Source organism: Herpailurus yagouaroundi, unplaced genomic scaffold (genome assembly GCF_014898765.1).
Source record: "Herpailurus yagouaroundi ecotype Mexico unplaced genomic scaffold, PumYag 247, whole genome shotgun sequence".
NCBI lineage: Eukaryota > Metazoa > Chordata > Mammalia > Carnivora > Felidae > Herpailurus > Herpailurus yagouaroundi.
The window spans coordinates 27,112-50,997 of NW_024412464.1; the positions used below are offsets into that span (position 1 = coordinate 27,112).

A 23,886-nucleotide genomic window follows, 5' to 3' on the forward strand; every position below is an offset into this window, starting at 1 on the left:
AATGCGACTGAAAAAGAATCCAATAGTAGCCTCAAACCTTTCCCCGATAGATGCAGAGAAGAAAATAAGTCACCTCTACTGGAGTCTTCTACTTAGCTAAACCCAAACCCATTCCTCTTCTTTCATCCTCGGTTGTCAGGCTGAGTGTCAGCTGGTCCACCTTCTGATGCAAACTCAGAACTACAGAAGAATTTCTAGTACCTCCCCTCTACTTAGAGTTGCCAAATATAGCAAATATTTGGGACATACTTACATTAAAAATTATTTGTTATTTAATTCTAATTTTACTGGGTGTCTTGAATTTTAGCTGGCTGCCTTAACTCCACCTCCACCGACCATGACCCCAGTGATCAGCCCCTTTGATCAGGAGTATTTGCCAAACTTGCTACTATAAGAACCCATGCTGGTGCAAAAGGTCCGGGATCCATCCGGGGAACCTTTATATTTAAAAAGCACCCCAGGTGGTTCTTACAACGAGGTAAGTTTGGAAGGTTCTAGATTCCAACATGGCGCCACGGAGGCCGAGACCATGAGTTGAATCTCTGGGGAAGCTTGGCCTCTTTGTTACATTCACATCCCAGAGACAGTACACCGCCCCCACCCGTATCAGTATCCAATCCTCCAGGAACACACCCTCTGCAGATGGACCCAAAACTGCACTCATCCACTTTGGCTATGTTTTCCTATTACCCGGCCAAACACTTGCGATACACACCCAGAGCTGCTGTCCTCTAGGACCAAGGGAAAGCTGAGCCCAACCAGTTGTTTTTCCAGGCACTGCCAACCCTGCCTGCAATGGCTAAGGTAAGGGAGGCAGAGGCAGAGGGCCCTCTAGGGTCAATTATTCAACAAGTCATATACAAAATGGCCCAGATGGTTCACTTCTGGGTTTTTAAGCCGACAGCCAAGACACTTTCAGCAGTTAAACTTGGCCTGTGTAGGGGAAGCCTCGGGCAAAAAAAAAAAAAAAAAAAAAAAAACAACCACCACCAGCAGTCGTGTTCAGGTTACAGGCTGGGATTCCCACCCCCCACTCCTCCCTGGCTGACACACTTTGCCTCATACTGGGCTCCTCCGCTATCTCTCCTCCCCTCCTCTCCCTTTCTCAGAGATAGTTGTAGTCATTCTCTAACCCCTTGGCCTCCCCCACTTTCCTGTTTATATTCCATTCTCCCAGAGAATATCTTATTGGACCTTCTACTTCTACTCATTAGTTTTCTTTGGTCCTTGATACACTCATTTCCTCTCTGACTCACCCCATCCCCCCCCCACCACCACCACCATTCCTAGGCAGGTCCTACCTTACGCTTTGATCCTACCCTCACCTTCCCGCTCCCCCCCATCCTCCCCTAGTCTGCCCCAGGAGGCAAAATTCACCACGGTCATCCATAAATATTCTGCACTTGCATTTCCAAAATCTGGTCACATGACCTACGGGCTTTGTCCGGTTCGGCCTCAACATACCTCAGCTACAGGGCATGTCCTTATGCAGAGCAAAAGGGGTGATGACACTCCAAGAATATGTTTTCTTTTTCCCCAGATGCCTCTTGGCCACAGTTGCCTGCATTTTCTCTCACTTTGGGTTGAAAAGGAGGGAAAGGGGATGGGAGCATCCTTTGAGCGACACTAGGGCTTCTCCCCTGGCTACCCATCTGCTCCAGCCAGCTTCAGGCCATCCAATCCAAGAAGGAGGCATCCGCCCCATCCAGCTCTCCCTTCTTCTGGGATGCAGTTGCAGAATTCCAACCTCCTTACAAGAGCGGGTGAGTGATATTATGATGGCAACCAAGGGAAGGAGGATATGGCAGAGGACAAGGGAGGAGGCCCCATCACACTGGAGCAGCCAGCTCAGCCCAGAGGGGTGGAGAACCTATGGGGGTGGGGGGAGGGGGGATGGATTCACCCGCCCCCTCCCCACCTCTCCCTCCCAGCCCCAGGGAATGTTTCGTTTGCTAAATGAAGTCAATGTGGCCCAGATGTTGGGCAGCTGCCTCTGGAAGCAGTTCCTGTGCTGAACTGTACAGAGGCAAAGTAGTGTGTTGGGCTGGCCCCCGCAGCTCTGGCAGTCCTCCTGTCTAAGGATAAACACAGCCTCCCAGCTCCCACTCTCTCTCCCCACACCCCCACCAGCCTGCCAGGGAGGTTGCCTTTTTAGGAAACTCAGCACATCAGGAAGAGAAGCAAAGGGAGGAGGAGGCTGGGTTAGAGCAGTCAGAAAACTGCAGAGGGCAGAGAGGTGCTGTGGTGACAGAGAGGGCGCCTCAGGTAGTGGGGAAGCAGCCAGGCCAGGAGTTCAGGTAAACACCTGCCGGGGGCCAGGCCAATGACTCAGTCTCGGTCTGTAATCACTGGAATCCCTCCAGCCACACTCACCCCCCAGCTCAAACCAGCTCCAAATTCCCGTCCCAGCCACAAACATAGCCATTCCCTCAGACACACTCATTCCCTAGGGCCCCAGACACAACAAACCCTCTGCCTAGACACAGCTAACCCTTTCCTGTCACCCTTGTATCCTCACCAAATGGGCCCAGCGCCTTCTCTCGTTGACACCTAAGCGAGGGAAGGAAGGAGGAAAATAAGAGAGAGAGGAGCAGGTAAAGCTGCGCGGGGTCCAGACATCACAGAGGAAAAGGGAAGAGAAAAGATCTGACTGAACGTCCCCCACCGCTGTCACGTTAAGTGTAAGATTCTTCTTTTACCGCTCTTTTAAAAACTCTAGGATGTTTTTATGCCAGCATCCCCTCTATACCAATAACCCTCTGCTGCCTCTCTTTTTGATACCCTGCTTTCCCGGGGTGCTCCACCCCAACAAAAAAGCAATCAAAGTGTGGCAAAGGGAGACAATGGCTACAGTGACGCCAGGAGCCTGACCACATTGGCTCGTGCTGGGGGCCACACCGCAGAGTCTGGACGGCGTTCCCGGCAACAACCCCATGACAGCGCACGTTGACATCTACCAATTTGAAGGCTTCCTTCTAGTTCTGCTCAGAAGGGACACGGGGCTTGTGTATTTAGCAGGGAGGAGATAACCCTATGGGTCCATTCCTGCACAAAAGCAGCGAAGCCTGGGTTAAGAAGGAAGGTCAGATGTCCTCTCCTTACCTCATCTGAGCACCAGGCACACGCAGGACTCACAGCTAGACACTCCTGGCAGGAGTGGATGCCTCGTGTGGTACAGATGTTGGACACTGCAAAGGAGACAAAGGCGTTAGCAACAGACTTGGCCTGACAGGGTAACTGGCCTGTCCCATCATTCCCAACTTCCCCAAATGCTCAGATGTATAGCTCTCAGATGCACACAGCAGGTCTGACCATACCATAGACATTCACCAAACACAGGCTGTTTGGTAAGGAGGAAAGAGAAAGAGAAAGGTCAGGAGAAACTCCTCGCCACCCTCACTGATGAGGCCCCAGTGATGACAAGCTTTGGAGCAAGATGGACCCACAGTGTCAGATCACAACAGATGGAAAGGCTTTCATTAACAACTGGTTTGACACCCACATTGCGCACAGGAAAATCTGAGGCCCAGAGCAATGCAGTGTGCCCTCTCTCCAATTATTCGTGTGACGGATTCACAGCCACTACGTGGGGATCCCAGGCCCTGAGGCACTAACATTAACACACACCCTAAATATGGTGGGGGGCAGTGGTGGGGGTCACTGCCAGGCAGTGTTCCACTGGCCTTCCAGGACAAAGCAAATCTTCTGAAGCCCTCTCAAGACTCCCAATACATATATCAAGGTGTCAGGGTGTAGAATGGTCCAGGGAGAATGCCAGAAATGTCAGAAAAGGCTGAGTGAGATAAGCTGGAAGAGCAGGAATTGGAGTTGGAAGGCCTGTATTTGAATTATTTTTAATTTTTAAGTTTTCATATTCAGGGGCACCTGGGTGGCTCAGTCGGCTGAGCATCTGACTTCAGCTCAGGTCGTGATCTCCCACTCCGTGGGTTCGAGCCCTGCATCAGGCTCTGTGCTGACAGCTCAGAGCCTGGAGCCTGCTTTGGATTCTGTGTCTCCCTCTCTCTCCACCCCTCCCGCGCTTGTGCTCTGTCTCTTTCACTCTCCTTCAAAATAAAAATAAATAAATAAACAAACATATAAAAAAAGTTTTTATGTATTTATCTTGAAAGAGAGAGAGAGACAGACAGCAGGGGAGGGGCAAAGAGAAAGGGAGAGAGAGAATCCCAAGCAGGGAGAGCCCGATGTCAGAGCTGTCAGAGCAGAGCCCGATGTGGGGCTTGAACCCATGAACCACGAGATCATGACCTGAGCCGAAATCAAGAGTCGGACACTTAACCGACTGAGCAACCCAGGCACCCCTGTATTTGAATTTCGAATGCTCCTTTTACTAGCTGTACCAGGACTAACTGAGCTGCTCAGTTAACCTTTATGAAATGGTAACACCCACCTCACAGGATTTGTGCAAAGAATTTAGGGAGGTGAAGGAGAAGTACTCGGCATGTGACAAAATGCCATTTGCATGTGAACAGTTTTCACATTGTCATGGGACAGAGAAAAGCCTGGGGTGTGGGGTGGGAGGGGGAAGAGCAGAGACCACCACAGAGACCGAAATAATCCAGAGAAGCCTAGCCAGGAAGCAAACCCCAGGCATTGGCTTGGGGGGAGGCTCTCATCCTCCCTGCTTCCCCTAGTTCAGCCTTTCTGGGCTCAGCCAGGTAAACCTCCTCCCTTCCGCAGTGGTCCCCAGGAAGGCTTTTTCCAATGTAAGGAACATACTGAGGAAGATACGTTCCTCTCCATGACCCAGGTCCTTCATCCAATTTCCTAAAGTAGTCCCTTTGCTCCCAGCTGGTAAGACCAGCAAATCTATTTTTAGGGAAATCAGCCTGATCAAAAAAAGATTGTTTTCCCAGTGCCCCCAAAACTTCCTATCAAGCTGAATGTCTCAAGTCTATTTTATTATAACATGTCTGAACTCCCTTCCAACACCTAGACAAAACATACCCAGAAAATGTGTGTACACACACACACACACACACACACACAGAATATTGTCAAGAAAAATTATCCATTGTTATCTGTTGTATCCAGTGTTGACAGGTAGACCCACCATACTTAGGGATTATCTGATTTTCTAGGAGTGCATACCTTTGTCTGACTTCTATTGATTAGGACATTTTAGAACTCTATAAAAGTAGAGGTTAACTTGTAGAAAACCAGTAACAATAGAAATGATTCTTGGGGTGCCCGGGTAGCTCAGTCGGTTAAGTGTCTGACTCTCGATTTCAGCTCAGGTCATGATCTCATGGTTTGTGAGTTCAAGCCCCACACGGGGCACTGCGCTGACAGCATGGAACCTGCTTGGGATTCTGTCTCCTTCTCTTTCTGCCCCTCCCCTGCTTGCTCTCTGTATCTTTCCCAAAATAAATAAAAATAAACAAACAAAAAGAAATGATTCTTGATAATAACAGTGCACATGATTCTTATCCAACAGCAATGTAAATGATTTCTGTCTGGTTTTATTGCCTTTCACCAATTTCAAAAATATTAGGTAATTGATTTCAGCGTTCCTTTCAACTACCAACTATAAATCTCCCTTCCCTGAATTTTCTAAAGATTGTTTTAAACTATTTTTAATTAATCTCTCCACCCAACATGGGGTTTGAACTTACAACCCTGAGATCAAGAGTCGCATGTCCTTGCCCTGAGCCAGCCAGGCGCCCCTCCCTTCCCTGAATTTTCTTTTGAATTAACCTGACTCGCTCATTAATTAAGCTGAATAAAATCTTTGACACATGTTCGTGTTACACTTGTATGGTAACGTACTTTTACCTCTTTAAAAAATTACGTTTTGGGGCGCCTGGGTGGCGCAGTCGGTTAAACGTCCGACTTCAGCCAGGTCACGATCTCGCGGTCCGTGAGTTCGAGCCCCGCGTCGGGCTCTGGGCTGATGGCTCGGAGCCTGGAGCCTATTTCCGATTCTGTGTCTCCCTCTCTCTCTGCCCCTCCCCCGTTCATGCTCTGTCTCTCTCTGTCTCAAAAATAAAATAAACGTTAAAAAAAAAAATTAAAAAAAAAATCACGTTTTACCGATATCCATCTCAGGGCCTCACCAGGGGCTGGAGGGAGTTAACAGAACAGGGCAGCGTACAATCAGTAGACTGCGGTCCTCGTTGAGTCACCACTGCTAACGTGGCCTTGGGAGAGTATGCATCTCCTCTTAGCCTGTTTCTTCACTCGTAACTCCTAACGTTACAATTGTTCATCTATCTATCTTAACAACACTGCCACCCAATAGATTTTAATAAGCCTCTTGAGGCTTGCCCCGTCCAGCCCCATCCAGTCCCGTCCAGCCCCGTCCAGCCCCGTCCAGCCCCGATCCTTGCTCACAGGAGATGCTCCATAGATATACAGTGGAGCAAATTGAAAGGCACTGGCCTGGATCAGTTATATTTTGTGTTTTTAAGCAACCGAGCTCATGTCTCCAAATTATGCATTGAGTTCCATTATAAAACATGCAAATGCATTGAAACAGTGCCTGTGACAATTTAAACTTCCACTGTTCTCCTAAAAACACCAGCATCACATGTGGAATCCTGGAAGCCCCAGACTTCCTCAGAGCTCGAGTCTAACTTTCAAAGGCTTTTCCCAAATCCACAGTTCCCCAAGTGGGGTGCCGCTACCAGCCCATGAGGAACCTCTGGGCCCCAGGCTCTGACTTGACTGACACTCTCACTGAGCGAGCGCGAGGACCGTGTCGTGGGAATCACAGCAGTGGCTCCCGGCCTGGCCCTGAGCTACCAAGGCCACCTCTGAGTTGGGGCAGCCCTCAGCCACGCATTGTCTATAATGGAAGGAAGGTAGCCAGGAGCTGCTGGCCTCAGAAGACCTCACAGTTCAGAATCCACGAGGCAACCAGGAGGCCTCCCCTTGCGAGGACTGCCTGGCCATGTCTCAGCTCACGGTGGCTCGTTCCCTGGCCAGATGTGAGCACACACACCCCGCCCCCCCCCCCCCCCCCCACCTTTACTGCCTTACTGGAAGCATAGCTCAAAAGGTTTTCAGTCTCTGTCTCCCTTCTCAAAGTTTCCATGGGAATCAGCATCGAGGGGGGGTAACTCCAGACATAAATGCCATCGATTTTCACTGGGGTTGGGGGGGAAGAGGCAGGGGGAGACCTCGGGAAGAGTGAGACTAGAGAAGAGGACCATGGGAGGTGTGGGCACCTCCAATTATTTTTGAAAACTCTCCCCAGGCTATCCATTTTTCCACCCATTCACTCTCAAATTAGCATGTATTTGCCTAGGAGCCCTCGACTCAACTCGTAGCCACAATAGAAAGCCTTGCCAGATGGGAAATAAATAACAGCAGGCCCCCTCCCGGTGAATGGGCAGCCCAAGACCCCAGAGGATGAGACAAGCCCCTGGGATCTGTTCTTTAGGAAGTCATGCCCGGGGAGTCATGAGAGCCCGTTCCCCTTTCCTCTCTTAGTGAATCATAGGTTGATTTCATGAGAACCAGTGATTCCCCCCACAATACCCCCCACCAAGACCTACCACCAAAGGCAGGTTCCCCGGATCGCAGTGGCTAAAAGTGACTGACTCATCAGAAGTCTCTGCGCCTGGGCCACGCTGATTCAATGAGCTTCAGCTCTGAGACCACCCCTCCCTCCTGAACATGTGGAAGGAGTTTGGGCCTCTGTTTCCAGCCATTCATAAGGCCTGTGTTCTTGCTCAGCCTCAAGGGCCCAGACTCAGCCCTGCCAGAGAAGTGGCAATCTTCATCGGAACTTTGTCGCTGAAAACAATCAGCAACCCCACCACCCATTTCCTCTGATGGTTTAGCCAGAGCAAGCAAACAGGGCCCTGGTCCTCACAGGGTGGCTGTAAGGATTAGATGAAACAAGTCCCTGTCAAACTCTTGAGCACAAAGGGCTGGCACACAGGAAGCACTCCCTAAAGGCTGCTGCTGCTGCTACAGTGGCTGTGGTTTTTGTCCTTGCTGTTTTCATCCTGAGTCCCAAGCTGTCTGAGGCAGGTGAATGTTTTACTTTCTTCTTACTTTTTCCCTGAAGCCACTCTTCTACACGACACTAGACACACTGCTGAGCATGCCCTGAACAGGGGGGTGGTGGGAGCACAGAGCCAGAAAGCATCAGACTACAGTAAAACGATCAGTTGTCAGATCTAACTTCTAAATGGAGCCAGGAATATTAGTGCTCGAAAATCCAGTCCAGGAGGGATGGCCAAGAGGAGAAGGCCAAGTAGAAAACAGAGAGAGGGGCGCCTGGGTGGCTCAGCCGGTGAAGCGTCCAACTCTTGATTTCAGCTCAGGTCACGATCTCACCGTTCGTGAGATCGAGCCCCACGTCATGCTCTGTGCTGGTGGCTTGGAGCCTGCTTGGGATTCAATCTCTCTCTCTCTCTCTCTCTCTCTCTCTCTCTCTCTCTCTCTCTCAAAGTAAATAAATAAACATTAAAAAAGAAAGAAAGAAAATATAGACAAGACCGCCAAGAAGTTTGCCTGAAAAGCAGTGGAAGGAAAGGCTGTGGTTTGGCATGTCAGCCCAATTCACAAAACCAGAAGAGAGACAAAGGATGGGGAAAATGGGGGGAAAAAGAGGAACCAGGAAGGGAGTTGGAACAAGTGGAAGTCATAATGCGTCAATGAGAGCTATTTTGAGGACACACTGTCCAATGAGCCAGGATGCCAGAATGCAGGAATGGGCCACCCTAGTGAAGCCAGGGTGCTTCAGGAAAGGGCTAAGTCAAAAGGAGAGGTGTTTAGTGGGAAGGGAGGGTGATCCACACTGCGTACACTACGGACTGTCTTACTATCTGCCAGAAAGGAGGTCTGGCCTGGCTCTCCAGCCCTGCCACTGACCTTTGACTAGTCACTTCCCAATTAGGTCCACGGGGACACCGGCTGACTTGGCGGGGCCTGATCTTCCATTACAGTCACCTGGCTGAGTGAGTCATCCAAGAACAAAACATCTCATGCTAACTGCCATATGGATCCACAAGTTTCTCTAGAGCTTTCTTAGAGCAATCTGCTAAGAAAGTTTATTTTATTTTTGTTCCTTCATTACATGTAGCAGCAGCTCAGTAATCTAAGGAAGGGGAAGGGAAAGGGAAAAGTGAAGTTCAAGGTAACACGCACCTCTGAGCATAAAGCTCCAGGAAGCATCACCCAAAATGGCAGGAAATCCAAATTTCCACGTTTCACCATATCTAAGACTATGGATGTAGGATGTACCATAATTTCAGAGATTTAAAAAAGTGCACCACAGTTCGTTAAATATGGCATGTGACATCAGAAGGCATTTGTGTTTAATTTGCCTCTACCAATATTAAAATGTGTTATGGGTTGAATTCTGTGCCCCCAGAAAAATATGCTGACGTCCTAACCCCCAGTGCCTACCACTGTGACCTTATTTGGAAACAAGATCTTTGCAGATATAACCAAGATAAGGTCCTCAGGGGAGGTCTAACCCAGCCTGACTGATGTCCTTACAGGGGGAAGACACCATGTGAAGACAAACATACAGAGAAAATGCCATGTGATGACAGAGGCAGAGATCGGAGTGATCCAACTGGAAGCGAAGGAATGCCAGAGTACCAGCCACCAGGAGACAGGAAGTAGCAGGAAAGGATTCTATCCAGAGTCTCTGAGAAAGCAGGGACCTGCTGATACCTTGCCTCCAGTTTTCTAGGCTCCAGGGAGACTAGAATAAAGTTCATTGCATTAAGCCCCACAGTTGTAGCACCCCTAAGAAGATCATACAAAAAGGTTTTGCATTTCTATAGCATATATGACACGATTTTGAGAAACACTGCCCTTAAATACTTTACGTGATTGAGAAAAAAAAAAAAGCCATTCTGGAATGAAAATGTTGCTATGGTTAATCCATCTATAGATAATAGGAACATGGCCACTTCAGCTTTATACTTTTATATTAATATACATCAGTGGTGTTGGTGTTCATTCATTCATTTACTCAACAACTATTCATGAAGCACCTACCTGTGCCTGGCGCTCTCCTAGGCACTGGAGACATATTGTGGAACGAAACAAGCCCCCTAGTCTTGTGGAGCTCAAATTTTAGTGCAAAAACAAAAACAAAAACTTACAACAAAAATGGACAATTTCAACCAGTGGCAAATGCTTTAAAAAAAGGGGAGAATAAGAGAATAACATCAATGAGGGGAAGAAGTCTCTTCTAGAGAACATGGTCAAGAAAGGCTTCTCTGGACCTGAACAGACATTTTTCCAGAGACCTACAGATGGCCAACAGACACATGAAAAGATGCTCAACATCACTCATTATCAAGGAAATGCAAATCAAAACTACAATAAGATATCACCTCACACCTGTCAGAATGGCTAGAATCAAAAAGACAAGAAATAACACGTGTTGATGAGGATGTGGAGAAAAAGGAACCCTCGTGCACTGTTGGGAGGAATGTAAGTTGGTGCAGCCACTATGGAAAACAGTAGGGAGGTTCCTCAAAAATTAAGAACAGAAACATCATATGATCCAATAATTCCACTACTGCGTATTTACCCAAAGAAAACAAAAATACTAATTCAAAAAGATACATGCACCCCTATATTTACTGAAGCATTATCGACAATACCTAACTTTGGAAGCAACTTAAGTGTCCATCAATAGATAAGTGGATAAAGAAGATGTAATACACACACACACACACACACACACACACACACACACATACACACACACTAGAATATTGCACAGCCATAAAAAAGGATGAGATCTTGCCATTGGTGATAACATGGATGGACCCAGAGGGTATTATGCTAAGTGAAATAAGTCAGACTGAGAAAGACAAATACTATATGATTCACTTATATGTGGAATCTTGAAAACAAATTAATGAACAAACAAAAAGCAGAATCAGACCTATAAATACAGAGAACAAACAATGTTTGCCAGAGGGAAAAGGGGATAAGTGGATGGGCAAAATGGGTGAAGGGGACTGGGAGATAGAGGCTTCCAGCATTGGGATGAGTAAGTCATAGGAATAGGGAATACAGTCGATGGTATTACAATGGCGTCGCATGGGGACAATTGGCGGCTACACTCGTGAATGTATCATAATGTACAGAGATGTTGAATCACTACGTTGCACACCTGAAACTAATGTAACATGTATGTCAACTGTACTCAAATAAAAAAACAATTAAGAAAAGGGGGAAAAACGAAAAAAGAAAGGCCTCTCTGAGTTGACATTTCAAAATGATATGAGTGGGTCATGAGAAGATCTAGGGGACAAGCATTCCAGAAAGAATCCACAAGTGCGAGATGGACTTCAGTCTGTTAAAGAAGTAGCAGGAAGAGAGAGGGAGGAGGAAAGAGGCAGAGAAGTGGCTGGAGAAGCAGTCAGGGACCAAAACGCTAGAAAGCCACAACCATGGTAAGGAGCATGGCTTTCATTCTCCATATGATGGAAAGCCACTGGAGGAATTTGAGCAAACGTGAGTAGAGAAAAGGTCCTCCTGGCCACTGAAAGGAAGGCAGACCTAAGGGGAACAAGATGAAAAGAAACCAGTTAGGAAGCTATTACAATAATTCAGGCAACAGACGGCAGGGATTTGGATTGGGATGGTAATGGTGTTAACAGTGTGGTCAGACCCTAGACATGTTCCAAGGACTTACTGCCGGATGACATGTGGGGCACGGTAGAAAGACAGGTTTGCTCCCTAGCAAGTGGACCTGCCTGGACAAAGTTCGAATGTTTTCACCACCGGCCATACCCTTTCACTGACTCTTCAGCCAGTAGGCCCTGCCCTTGTAAGTAAAGCCAGATCATGCCTGGTTTGCATCTCCAACTGGGTTAATGAGGTAGCCGTGTGCAGAACACTGCAGAAGGCCCCTCCTCCGACCGAGTCCTACCTTCTGTATGGTTGTCATATAACATTAACACCCAGTCCCTGAGCAACACCATAGGGCAGCCGTGGTAAAATCAATGATCATTATTATTGTGTGACAGTGAACGTGATGGGGAAAACAAGCAGAACTATAGGCAGGGGATCTCAGGTCCAAAGCCACTTCTTTGCCATTCCGCTGGCTAGGTAGCCTCCAGCAGGCCCATTCGTCTCCCTGGGGCTCCGACACCAGTGACTCTTGTATTCTCTACTCAAGGACTCGTAATTGCTCATTGGTATTTAAAGGGCCTAATGTAGCCACATGGGCCAAACACGGGAGACCCCAAATGGCTGCTTCCTTTCCCCATGCTCCCAAATATGGACATAGTACTTATCTCAGGCGTTGTTAGGATTAAATGAGATAATTTATGTGGAAGAACCACCTGTGGTGGATGCTCAGTAAATGTTGGCTTCCTTCCTCCTCACCTTCCCTCGAACTGCTTCCTGCGTTAGGAATGCCATCCCCACTGCTGCCCCAGCCCTGCCCCAGGGTCAGACTCACAGGACCCTCTGCCTCTAAAAGGATATGCTGAAGAAATCACTGGCCAGGAGACAAGAGCCCCCAGGGCTAGAGCCTACCAATGCCACTAAATAAGCTGTATGACCTTGGAAGGGTCAGGGTCTCCCTTTCTCCTTCTCTGTAAAGCAAACAGTGTTGGGTTAGAAGATCTTCAAGGTTCCGCCAGTCCTGGACGTCTATATTCCAGCCAGAAAGCATCACGAGTGACCCCCAGTCTAGGAGGCCTAGCCTCCCTGGGCCCAAGACCACTCACACAATGCACAAACGCCCATTTCTTCTTAACAGCTTGACAGATACTTGATTCAAATGCTGCATCTCAAGCTCTGGAAAATGTTATCAGCACGGGCCCCACCTCCCAAGTGACACACTCAGCACAGAGAAGAAGCGAGCTGGTACCAAGCTCTGTTTGAGGCCCAGCCCAGCGGTGCCCTGTTGGTAACCTCCTTGGCATGCAGCTGTCCAGTTCTGCTACTCCTCCTCCTCCTCCAGCTCACGTCTGGTGGGTACGGACAGCAGGCAATGGTCCTCACAGTCCCCACCCCCACCCCTCCCCACCCCGTCTTGGTAGGAAGGCAAATTACTCCCACCGTTTTGGAAAACAACTCAGCAAAACCTATTACAATTTAGATGTAAAACATTCATGTCCTTTGACCCAGCAGCTTCGGTTCAAGAAATTGAACCTGTAGAAACACTTGAACAAAGGTGCAGACAATGAACAAGGAGACTCCCTGCCGCTTTATTTGTAGTAGCAAATACATGGGAATGATCCCAAAGTCCGCCAGCAGGGAATCCATTAAGTAAATTCTGCTACATCCATATAACAGTATGCCTTCTGGCAAGAATTATATCTCTTAGGATAAATAATGGAAAGATATAAACTGACATAAAACATGCTTAGAGGGGCGCCTGGGTGGCTCAGTCGGTTAAGCGTCTTGACTTCGGCTCATGTCATGATCTCATAGTTCACGAGTTCGAGCGCCGGGTCGGTCTCTGTGCCGACAGCTCAGAGCCTGGAGCCTGCTTCGGATTCTACGCCTCCCTCTCTCTCTGCCCCTGCACAGCTTGTACTGTCTCTCTCTCAAAACAGTTTTTAAAAATTTTAAAAAAGAAATAACAATAAGAATAAATAACTGCATATGGTGACACACATGGGGGAAAAAAACTGAAGTAACTATTAACAGCGGGTATCTTGAAGGACAAGACTACAAAGGACGTGGTACTTTGCATTATCCTACTTCTGCACTGCTTCAACTTTTTTTTTTTACAACAAGCGGAATTACTTTTATAAGCTAAAAAAAAAAAAAAAAATTTAAAGCTAATTCTGAATGTCCTCAGTCCTGTCTCATTTTCTACACTGGCATTCACCTACATGTAGGCTCCCCAGAGCATGCCAGGCTTCCTACAAGCCGGGACATCTGCAGCATCAGCACCCGTTAGCCTCTTTGAATCTGAAATCCAGTGGGGACTCAGGAATAGACTTTGGCCCACTCCCTTCAGGAACCGCCCGGGAGAGAGCAGGGTATGGTCTGTTCTCAATATGTAGCAGTCCCAGTTCGGAGACACCACGTTCCCCTCATCTCGGAGAGGTGGTCACACCCCCCCACCCCCCCGCAACGCAGCTCCAGCAAAGGTTTAACCTGGAGGAGCTTATCTCGTGTAGTGGCTAAAGCAAGGGTTTGAAACCACGGGTGGATCTCGACCCAGGAATCCCATTTAGCACAGAGATTTAGGTTAACTACAGGGACTTCTTAAAGTAGCTACTGAATGTGCCTTTTGCCAAACCTCTGGAGGTCTCTTCTGGTGCGAAATTTTTCAAGCCTGTTTTTAACTGTAGACCTCCCTCTTGGGCGGCCCCCCCGCCCAAGAAATCTTTACATGGAGTTCCATGATATGAATTAGTTAAAGGAAAAGCTTCTCCAGTTGAAGGTGAGGAGGGGCAGGTGTGAACCAAAGTCTCTCCCTCCATCTCCTTCCATTTTGCAGCCCCTGAGACACCAAGAGCCCGACCAGGCTCAGGGGGAAGATGGCTTGTGCAAAGTCACCCAGCAAACGGATGAAAAAGCTTGCACAGCTGGGAATCGAATATAGGTTTCTCAGTTTCCGACCCGCAGATCTTTTCACACTGACTTTTTTTTTTTTTTCTGTATGAAAGGAGGTGTTTTTTGTAAGTTTAAAAAAAGAAATAGCACAAGTTTAGGTAGAGGCATAGGGACACACATGAGAATTATTATATATACATGGAGGAAAATCTGAATCGAGCACACCACCTGGGGGCACTTGGGCGGCTCAGTCGGGTAAGCGTCTGACTCTTGATTTCTGCTCAGGTCATGATCTCACACAGTTCATGAGTTCGAGCCCTGCATTGGGGCTGTGTGCTGACCCTGCAGAGCCTGCCTGAGATTCTCTCTCTCCCTCTCTCTCTCTCTCTCCCTCTCTCTGTCCCTCCCCCCAGTTGTGGTCGAGCAGGCATGCTCTATCTCAAAATAAATAAATAAACATTAAAAAAAATAGAACACACCATCTAATTAATATTGAACGTTATGGGAGAACAGAATGAAAGGGAAACTAGCCATTTTACTCTCCAATGTTTGACTTTCTTAAAATGAGCGCATATCACCTCATTCTCTCCTTGAATGTCTGAATGTCTTCACCAATTGAGCTAAGAAATGCTGGGGGGGGGGGCGGGGAAGGAGACTAGTCTTTTTGTGGGAATATGACTAAAAACCAGAAGGAAGACTTATTATTTTCAGAGATGCTATCAAAAATTTTAATTAAACATTTTTTTTAATTTTTAATGTTTTTTAATTTATTTTTAAGAAAGAAAGACAAAGTGTGAATGGGGGAGGGGCAGAGAGAGAGAGGGAGACACAGAATCCGAAGCAGGTTCCAGGCTGTGAGCTGTCAGCACAGAGCCCAACGCAGGGCTCCAACCCACGAACCACAAGATCATGACCTGAGGTGAAGACCAACGCTTAACCAATTGAGCCACTCAGGTGCCCCCACCCCCACAAAAAAATTTTAAAAGGTAGAATAGCTCCAGGTTTACTTAACAAGGATTGTGATGTACCATATTTGGCCACAAAATACGCATTCCTTTCCAGACTAATAATAAAAGTGCTGGTTGCTGCAAAGTCCTCTCCAATATCCTGAAGAGATCACTACTTAGTTAGCACTGGGGAAATCAAATGGGTTATACATGGCTCAAAGGCATTGATCCCATTAGAAAATTTAGAAATGGAAAGTTGCATCTGGGTTTCATTCACATGGTCCCCTGCTTTCTTTTCTTTTTTAATTTTTTTAATGTTTTTATTTATTTTTGAGACAGAGACAGAGTCCGAAGCAGTCTCCAGGCTCTGAGCTGTCAGCACAGAGCCTGATGCAGGGCTCGAACTCATGGATTGTGAGATCATGACCTGAGCTGAAGTCGGACGCTTAACAGACTGAGCCACCCAGGAGCCCCATCAGGGTAACCGCCTCAGCACCTGAGGAAGATGAAGTAGACCTAGATAACCCCTGGGCTTTCTGGGGTTCTCCACAACATGGATGAATCTCAGATGTGTCACGCTACGTGAAAGAAGCCAGACTTAATGGGCTATGACCTCATTTATATGACGTTCCATTAAAGGTAGGACTGTAAGGACGGGAAACAGATCAGAGGTTGCCAGGAACTAAAGGTGGGGATAGGGTACTGATGACAAAGGAGTTCAAGGGAACCTTTTGGGATGATGGAAATATTCTGTATCTTGATTATGGTGATGGATGCTTGATTAAACATGTGTCACAATTCAAAAAACCATATACCTAAAAAGGGTGGATTTTATTGCATGTAAATTACCCTTCAGTAAACCTCACTTTATTTTTTTTTAATTTTTTTTTCAACGTTTTTATTTATTTATGGGACAGACAGAGACAGAGCATGTACGGGGGAGGGGCAGAGAGAGAGGGAGACACAGAATCGGAAACAGGCTCCAGGCTCCGAGCCATCAGCCCAGAGCCCGACGCGGGGCTCGAACTCACGGACCGTGAGATCGTGACCTGGCTGAAGTCGGACGCTTAACCGACTGCGCCACCCAGGAGCCCCAGTAAACCTCACTTTAAAAAGAGTGTTCCTAGAGGGGCATCAGGGTGGCTCAGTCAGTTAAGTGTCTGACTCTTAATATTGGCTCAGGTTACGATCCCAAGGTTATGGGATGGAGCCCCCAGCCAAGCCCCACATTGGGCTCTGTGCTGAGTGTGGAGCTTGCTTAAGATTTTCTCTCTCTCTCTCTCTCTCTCTCTCTCCCTCCCCCCCCCCCCCCCCCGCCCCCCCCCCCCGCTTGTATGTGCACACTCTCTCTCTAAAAAATAAATAAACAAATAATAAAAAGAGTGTTCCCGGAGACACTATGTACATGGGGAAAAAAGGCAGATTTTACACATTTCTTTTGCTGGATAGTTTCACGTTGCAATAAACAGCAGCAGCTTACACAGGAAGAATAGACAGTATCATTCTCCCACTCCCACCTGCATTGGCACGCAGGAACCGAGTTCCTTCAAACACAATGATCTTCCCATCTAGGAACGGGCAGAGCTCAGGGGCAAGGAGGCGAGGCGATGGGGTGAAGTAGCAGGCCAGCTCTGTGGGCAGCAGAGGGGGCTGGCTCAGGCCAAGTGGTTTATCCCTGAAGCTGCTCAGTCACTCCCCCAGTTAATTATCTGTCTGCTGATTCATGAGTTGTGGTTCCTGTGGGCATGCTTCTTGGCTATTTCTGCCAACAGAGGCAGAAGGATTCGCAGGGCTGGGAGGGGATGATAACCAGAGATCCTGAGTGTGGTGGGGAGTTATAGAGGAAGAATTTCTATTAGGAAATTCCAGAGTCATATCCATTTTCCCCCTCCTCACTGTCGCCTCCTTACCCCATCTTCTGCTGTCCCCAGGAGATCTCTACCACTCACACGGTTTTGAGGGAGGTAAAGGAGAAAGCTTCCCTCCTGAGTGTCTCCTCCCAGGAGAGAGGGGAAAAAAGCAGACAATCCACAGAGGGTCCCCTGAGAACAGAGGTCTAAGGCACCATAATGCAGAGATCCAAATGCCCAAAGAATTCATGGTCTCAGCTGTATTCTAAAAATCTCCAGAATGCTCAGATGGAACACTGGAGGATCCTCTGTGAATCATTGCAGATATTCAAATACTGGGTTTCTTGCAATGAGGCACATCACCTCCAGGTGCCTTTTGCTAGCCTTCCCTAGGTATTTATTTTGGCTGCCAGGGTGCCAGTCACTGGGCCTACAGCACTGAACAAAACAGACATGTCCTTCTCCTCACAGCACCTGAAATCTTGTGAATGTCTTTCACTTTCCTCTTTTCCCAGAGACAGAACTTAAGGTTTTCTAGTATATAAAGCAAATGATGGGCCTCTTTCCTCCTTGGTCTCTTCTGTGGCTTCTTGCTGGGTGAGAGTGGCTGAGATATGCCACCACCAATGGCAGAATGTCACAAGGGTATGGGATAAGGGACTCCATCGTCTCATTCTGGGAGCCTGGGTTGCATGCCTGCATGAAGCAGTAATAGCTCTTGTCTCCAACACATGGTAGGTACCATGGATAGGAATAATGGCAATAGTAAGCGCCATTTGGGGTGCCTGAGTGGCTCAGTCAGTTGCACATTTGACCCTTGATTCGGCTCAGGTCATAATCCCAGGGTCATGGGATCGAGCCCCACATCCAGACCCGTGTAGGGCTCTGTGCTGATTCTCTCTCTCCCTCTGCCCGATCCCCTACTCACGTTCTCTCTCTCTAAAATAATAACTGGTAATAATAATAAAATAGTAAATGCCATTTGTTGAATGCTTATTTTGTGCCTTTATCTCATTTAATTGGCATAATCATCGAAGTATTGTTTTCTCCACTTTACAGATGAGGAAACTGAGATTCCCAAGAGATGAAGTAACTTGCCCAAGGTCACACAGCCAATAAGAGGCAAAATCAAGAATTAAACACGCATCTGGCTGGTTTTAAACCATAGCTGTCCCTTTCCCCAGCCAACAAGCCTTCCTGCCATGTCTCTCCAGGCCCTGAAGGTTCCTGCAGAAGCTTCATCTGGAGAGTTTCCAGGATATAAACTCAGAAGGGAAATTAGCACTTCAACTCAGAACTAATCAACTTAGATGGTGACAGCAAACAAAACTAGTTATCCCTCAGGTCTCAGGTTAGAATAAAGACTTAAACTCGGGAAGCCACAAAACCCAATACCTCTTGGGTGAAGCCAGAAAGATCATCTTTGCATGTAAGTTCCAAATTTCAATTCTACCCTCAAACGACCTCGCTTCTCCCCATACCAGACTCTCCTATTCTGGGACAGCCTCTCTGTGCCACCACCCAGCTCTTTCTGTGTGTCCCTTCAACACTGTGTGGACCAACAGCCCTCTTCTGCTCTCATCCTAACCTCCTGCTTCCCCGGGAATCTGACAACACCTGCAACCCAGCAGCGGGGGATTCAACCCTGGGGTAGGGGATTTAAACATAATTGAAATTGCTTTTACCAGGAGTCTATTATTTTGGAGGTCTGACTCTAGAGAGCAAGCTCTTAAATACTTCTCCACCCTGGCTCTCAGAAGGAGTCTGGGGCTGGCTCAGCACAACCCATCACAACAGCTGGAATGATCCCAATCAACGACGAATCTGTGAACAGATCTCCCAAAGGATATTTAATGCAAACTTAAGTATGTCAATGCGGTGGTATCCTATATGGATCATTACAACTCTGTAAACCAGATCTACAAAAAAGACCAGGAGGGAGGGGTGGAGGAAGAGACACCAAAATGACAGGTACACTCCTCATCTTCACTAATACTGGCACCTGCACCATGCTAGGCTCTACCTTATGTTACTTCATTTCCTTCTAAGACTATAAGAATGTAATGATTAGACTCAGAAATCATTCAGAAATTCAGAAAGCTGTAGACGTAAAAAGAAAATGTTTTAAGTTCACGGAAGCAGGCGGCCCCACTGCCCTCATCGACACCAGGCAGCATCTGAACCGCGGCTCTAACACCTCCCAGGACACAAGGCTGGAGATGCGTATTTCTGTCCTATGGTCACCAGGCTGCTCACTGTAGGCTGAAGACATCGGTTGACATGGTTGAGCATCTATCGCATGGGAAGCTTCGGCAAAAACAGCTTAGTCCCCTATAAATGATCTGTAACTCCCCCATCACATCATTCATACAGATTGTGGGGATGGTTTCCTGGGTGTACATTTATCTACAAATTCATCAAGTCATATACATTAAATAAATACAGCTTTTTTATGTCAACCATACATTAAAGTGTTTTTTTAATATTGTTGCCTTGTCCTGTATAATCTCTTATACACACACACACACACACACACACACACACACACACACAAGATCTTGAAGGCAGTCATCAAAGTATTTCTGAAGAGCTATCTTTGATATGGACTTATCTCTTTTAAATACCTTCTGCAGGATTTAACTTGTCTTACAAGGAGTACTACTGGTTTCATTAAGAGTACATATATGTACACATGGGTGTCCTCTGCAGAGGAACGCCCTAGCGGACCAGGAGCCAGAGTTCTCCCTGGCAAGGTCACTAGGGCTCCGGAAGGACCACGGGCAGCATCCCTAGACTGTAATCTCTGCCCCTCCACCCGCTCCCCAGGTCCAATGAGGCCGAATCGAATGCTAACCGCCTTGGCATGGTGTGTGCAATAGCGGGAGAGACAAAGCCAGGGATCGAAGCCAGTAACAGGGACCCGTGGTGTGGCTCCTCGCATATACTGGAGGGCGATCCCGGAAGCGGAGGAACTGCTGTAACCCAGGACCCAGGAGGAGGGTGGGAGCCAGAGCCCTCACCCTCCTCCGAACCGCTCCTGCCGGGAGCCACCAAGGAAAAAGAAGAAAAGAAAAGAAAACTTGGGAGAAAGTGTAACCCAAGGAGAGAGAGGGATGTGCAGGAGCGGGCACACCCGCGCGCGCACACACTCTCATCCGAGCAGCTACAACCACATCCCTCGACAGCGCGCGGGAACAGCCCCGGGAAGCCGCAGCTCGCCGCGCCCGCCCGAGCCAGCCGGCCTCCGCACGCCCCAGACCACCTGCGATGCGCGCCGCCCCGAAGGTGCGCCCGCCACCCCCCGCGCGCGCGCGCGCGCGCCGAGGCTGCCGGGGGCAGGCGCCCGACTCCCCTAAGGGCTCCGGCGTCCTGGAGGACCCGCCCCTAGGTGGCCTCTGAGCCGTGCTACCGCGGGGTCGGGAAGCTCCCCGGCTGCGGGCTCCGGCGGCCCAGCCTGGCCCCGCGCACTCGGAGCGCAGACGCGTGGGGGCGGCCCGCGCGTCTCCCGGCTCCGAGTCCGCAGACTCCGCGGCGGCAGGATGCGCGGCGCGGATCTCCGGGGAGCCGCGTCCCCGCAGCGCGGGAGCCTCACCCACCTCCGACACCGACGCCCGCCAGCGCCCCCAGCACCAGCACGGCGGCCCAGAGCGGCCGCGCTCGCATCTCGTCCGCCGCCGCCGCCGTCGCGCCCGCCCCACAGAGAGTAGCGGCGCCCGCGGCCACTTTTCCCGCAGCGGGAGGGGAGGGGAGGGGAGGGGAGGGGAGCGGACGCGGTGGGTGGGACAAACGGGGCGGGCCGCCGACTGGCGCTTCCTCCCCTCCGGCGCTTTTCTGGACCCTGCGCCGGCAAGGGGGTGGTGGGAAACCTCGGCTCCTCTCCCCCCGCCTGGCCGGGACCCGCCTCGTGAGGCGAGGCTGGGACCGGAGCGGGGTCGTGGGCACGTTCTCCGCAGACATCCTGGTCCCGGGGTCCGCGTCCGGATCCCGGGTATGCTTAGAAAAGCCAGGAGCCTGTGGCCCGTCTCCTGACCCAGTCTCACCTCCTGAGGGCTTTCTCTTTCACCCGAACTCCCGGGCACTTTCCCTCTGTACCTTGAGTTTCATTCATGCACACTTTAATTTGTTTATTTGACAACTTTTTGAATGCTTACTCTATGCCAAGCACCGGTCTAGTCCTTCGTTATTCACTATTTTTCCCCCTTTGGGTTACTTTGGTTTTCCAGAAAGCCTCTTGACAAGACCGCATCTCAAGCTTGTGTAAGCAATGATGTCCATAAAGGGCCTGTCTCTACAAATACTTGGCTTGCTATGGAAAGTGATCAACGTTTCAGGACAGGGGCCAATACACTTCCTCCAAACGCAAACTCACAGGCTTTGCAGCTTTATCGTATTTTCCTCCAAGGTTTCCTTCCCACTCTCTGCCTGCCCCCCCTCCCTCCCCCCCCCCCCTCCCGCCAGTCCCTCCCCTGGGTCTCTGGGTCTTTCCCAAGACCAGAAACCAGCCGGCTCAGAGGGGCAAAACGCCGTGGATGTGAGCAGCAGACCGCCAGGGGCTGGTGCTGGTGCTGGTGCTCCTGACGCAATGGGTAGTTCTAATGACATAAAAACCAAACCTGATGCATCAAAGAGGATATGGAAGTCTCTCCAGCTCCTGGGCTCCCCTAAGGGCTTTCAACCTGCCCCTGGGCTTCCCTAAGCCCTCTCTTGAGACACGCAAGATACCTGAAACCTGGCCCTGACTCAGCTTTCCAGCCTCATCTCCCACCCTAGCCCAGGAAGTTAACTTGGCATTCTCAGACACTCCATGGCTTTCCATCTGACTGACCTTCCTAAATCTTCCACCTGGGAAATTACACTTCTCTTTCAAAATATCCCCGATGTAATCTCTTCCAGGTAGGCTTGTCTGGGCCCGTTCCTCCAGCCCCACCCTCTGCAGAGGTGGGCACTTCCTCCTCAGACCTCCTAAACATTAGGATACAGCAAAAGAGCAGCACCCATCAGCAGAAATGTCACTAGCAAGTTGAAGGGGACAGAGGAGGAGCCAGCCCACAAAGGGTAGCTGGGCTCCCTGACTCGGGGTTTGAGGCACCAGCTGCACATGCCTCTCTCCGCTGGGGAAGAGTCTCTAAACCATGTTCACAGTGCTGTCCTTGCCCTGGCACAAAATCCAGATCACACGGCCTGGTCACATGTCTGCCCACGTATTTACTTATTTGCTCAATTCCCACAATTATAACCAATCTCCCAATCACCCAGGTGTCTCCTCAGCCTAGCTCTGTTGGCACCAGAGGTTCAACAAACCTGCTGTCCCACTCCCCAGCCCCTTCAGCCTGAAAAACTTCCTTTAACAAACCTTGCAGTAAAGGTCTCCTGGCAACAAATATGCTCAATATTCATTTGTTTCCTGCTGGTTTGCAATATTTCTTAGATCTAGATTTCTATGTTGACAGCGGTAGGGGAGGTGGTTTTCTTGTACTTTAAAGATGCTGTTCCACTGTTTTCTGGCCTCCACTGTTTCTTATGAGCAGTCAGCCACCCCTACCATTGTGTTTCCCCTGTCTTTTCCCTCTGGTTTTGGTTTTTGTTTATTTGTTTTGAAATCATTTACAGAAAAATTACAAAATACTAAAGACTTCTCTCCAATCCTTCACCCGGTTTCCTCTAATGTCCACATCTTATTACCAAGTCATAATTATCAGACGCAGGAAATTAACATGGACACAATAGTATTAACGAATCGAGATACAATATTTGGATTTTGCCAATCTTCCCACTAAGGTCCTTTTTCCAGTCCAGGATCCAACGTGACATCTTCTCAGCCTATTTCTTTCCTCACCTTGACACTTTTGTGTCAATTGTTAGGCCAGTTATTTTACAGTATGTTTCCCGGTTTGGGTTGGTCTGATGTTTTCTCATGATTGTATTGAGGGATTCTAGACAGAATACCACAGTAATGATGTGCTCGTGGACACGTCATATCAGGTGGTACCTGATGACAGTATGTCTTGTTACTTACAATGTTAACCTCGGTCATTGGTTAACCTCGGTCAAAGTTAACCACAATGTTAACCTCGGTCACATGGTTCAGGTGGTGTGTGCCAGACTTCTTCACCATAAAGTTACTGCTTTCCTTTTTGTAATTAATAAATGTTTTATGGAAAGACACTTCAATTCTATACAAATATGTTTTTCTTCATACTTTCAATAATTTTAGCACCTGTTAATGGTTCTTGACTGCTATCGGTCCCATGGTGTTTGATTAAGAGTGATTTCTACTTCCTTTTTTTCCTTTCACTGCTAGCAGTTGGAGTTCCACAATAAGGAAGAGTTGCCCCTTTTCTCTTATTTTAAAATTTCAATTATTGGGACGCCTGGGTGCCTCAGTCAGTCAAACGACCAACTTCGGCTCAGGTCATGATCTCACAGTTTGTGAGTTCGAGCTCTGCATTGGGCTTTGTGCTGACAGCTCAGAGCCTGAAGCCTGCTTTGGATTCTGTGTCTCTGTCTCTCTCTGCCCCTCTCCCACTCATGCTCTCTCTCTCTCAAAAATAAAGAAACGTTAAAAACATTTTAATAAATAAAACAAAATTTTAATTATTTACTTATATCAGTATGAATTC

The 23,886-nt window shown here is 48.5% G+C and overlaps 1 protein-coding gene across 1 annotated transcript in view; it reads right to left on the reverse strand.

The window, feature by feature from the left end:
* Positions 1 to 20,991, reverse strand: part of ITGB3 (integrin subunit beta 3) — a 45,342-nt gene extending 24,351 nt beyond the window's left edge. The window contains exons 1-2 of the mRNA XM_040460040.1: positions 20,863 to 20,991; positions 3,103 to 3,188 (exon numbers count right to left, since the gene is read on the reverse strand). Coding sequence (XP_040315974.1) covers positions 3,103 to 3,188; positions 20,863 to 20,929 — 153 coding nt within the window. The 5' untranslated portion in view covers positions 20,930 to 20,991. The remainder of the gene's footprint in view (positions 1 to 3,102; positions 3,189 to 20,862) is intronic.
* Between the last annotated feature and the right edge of the window lie 2,895 nt (positions 20,992 to 23,886).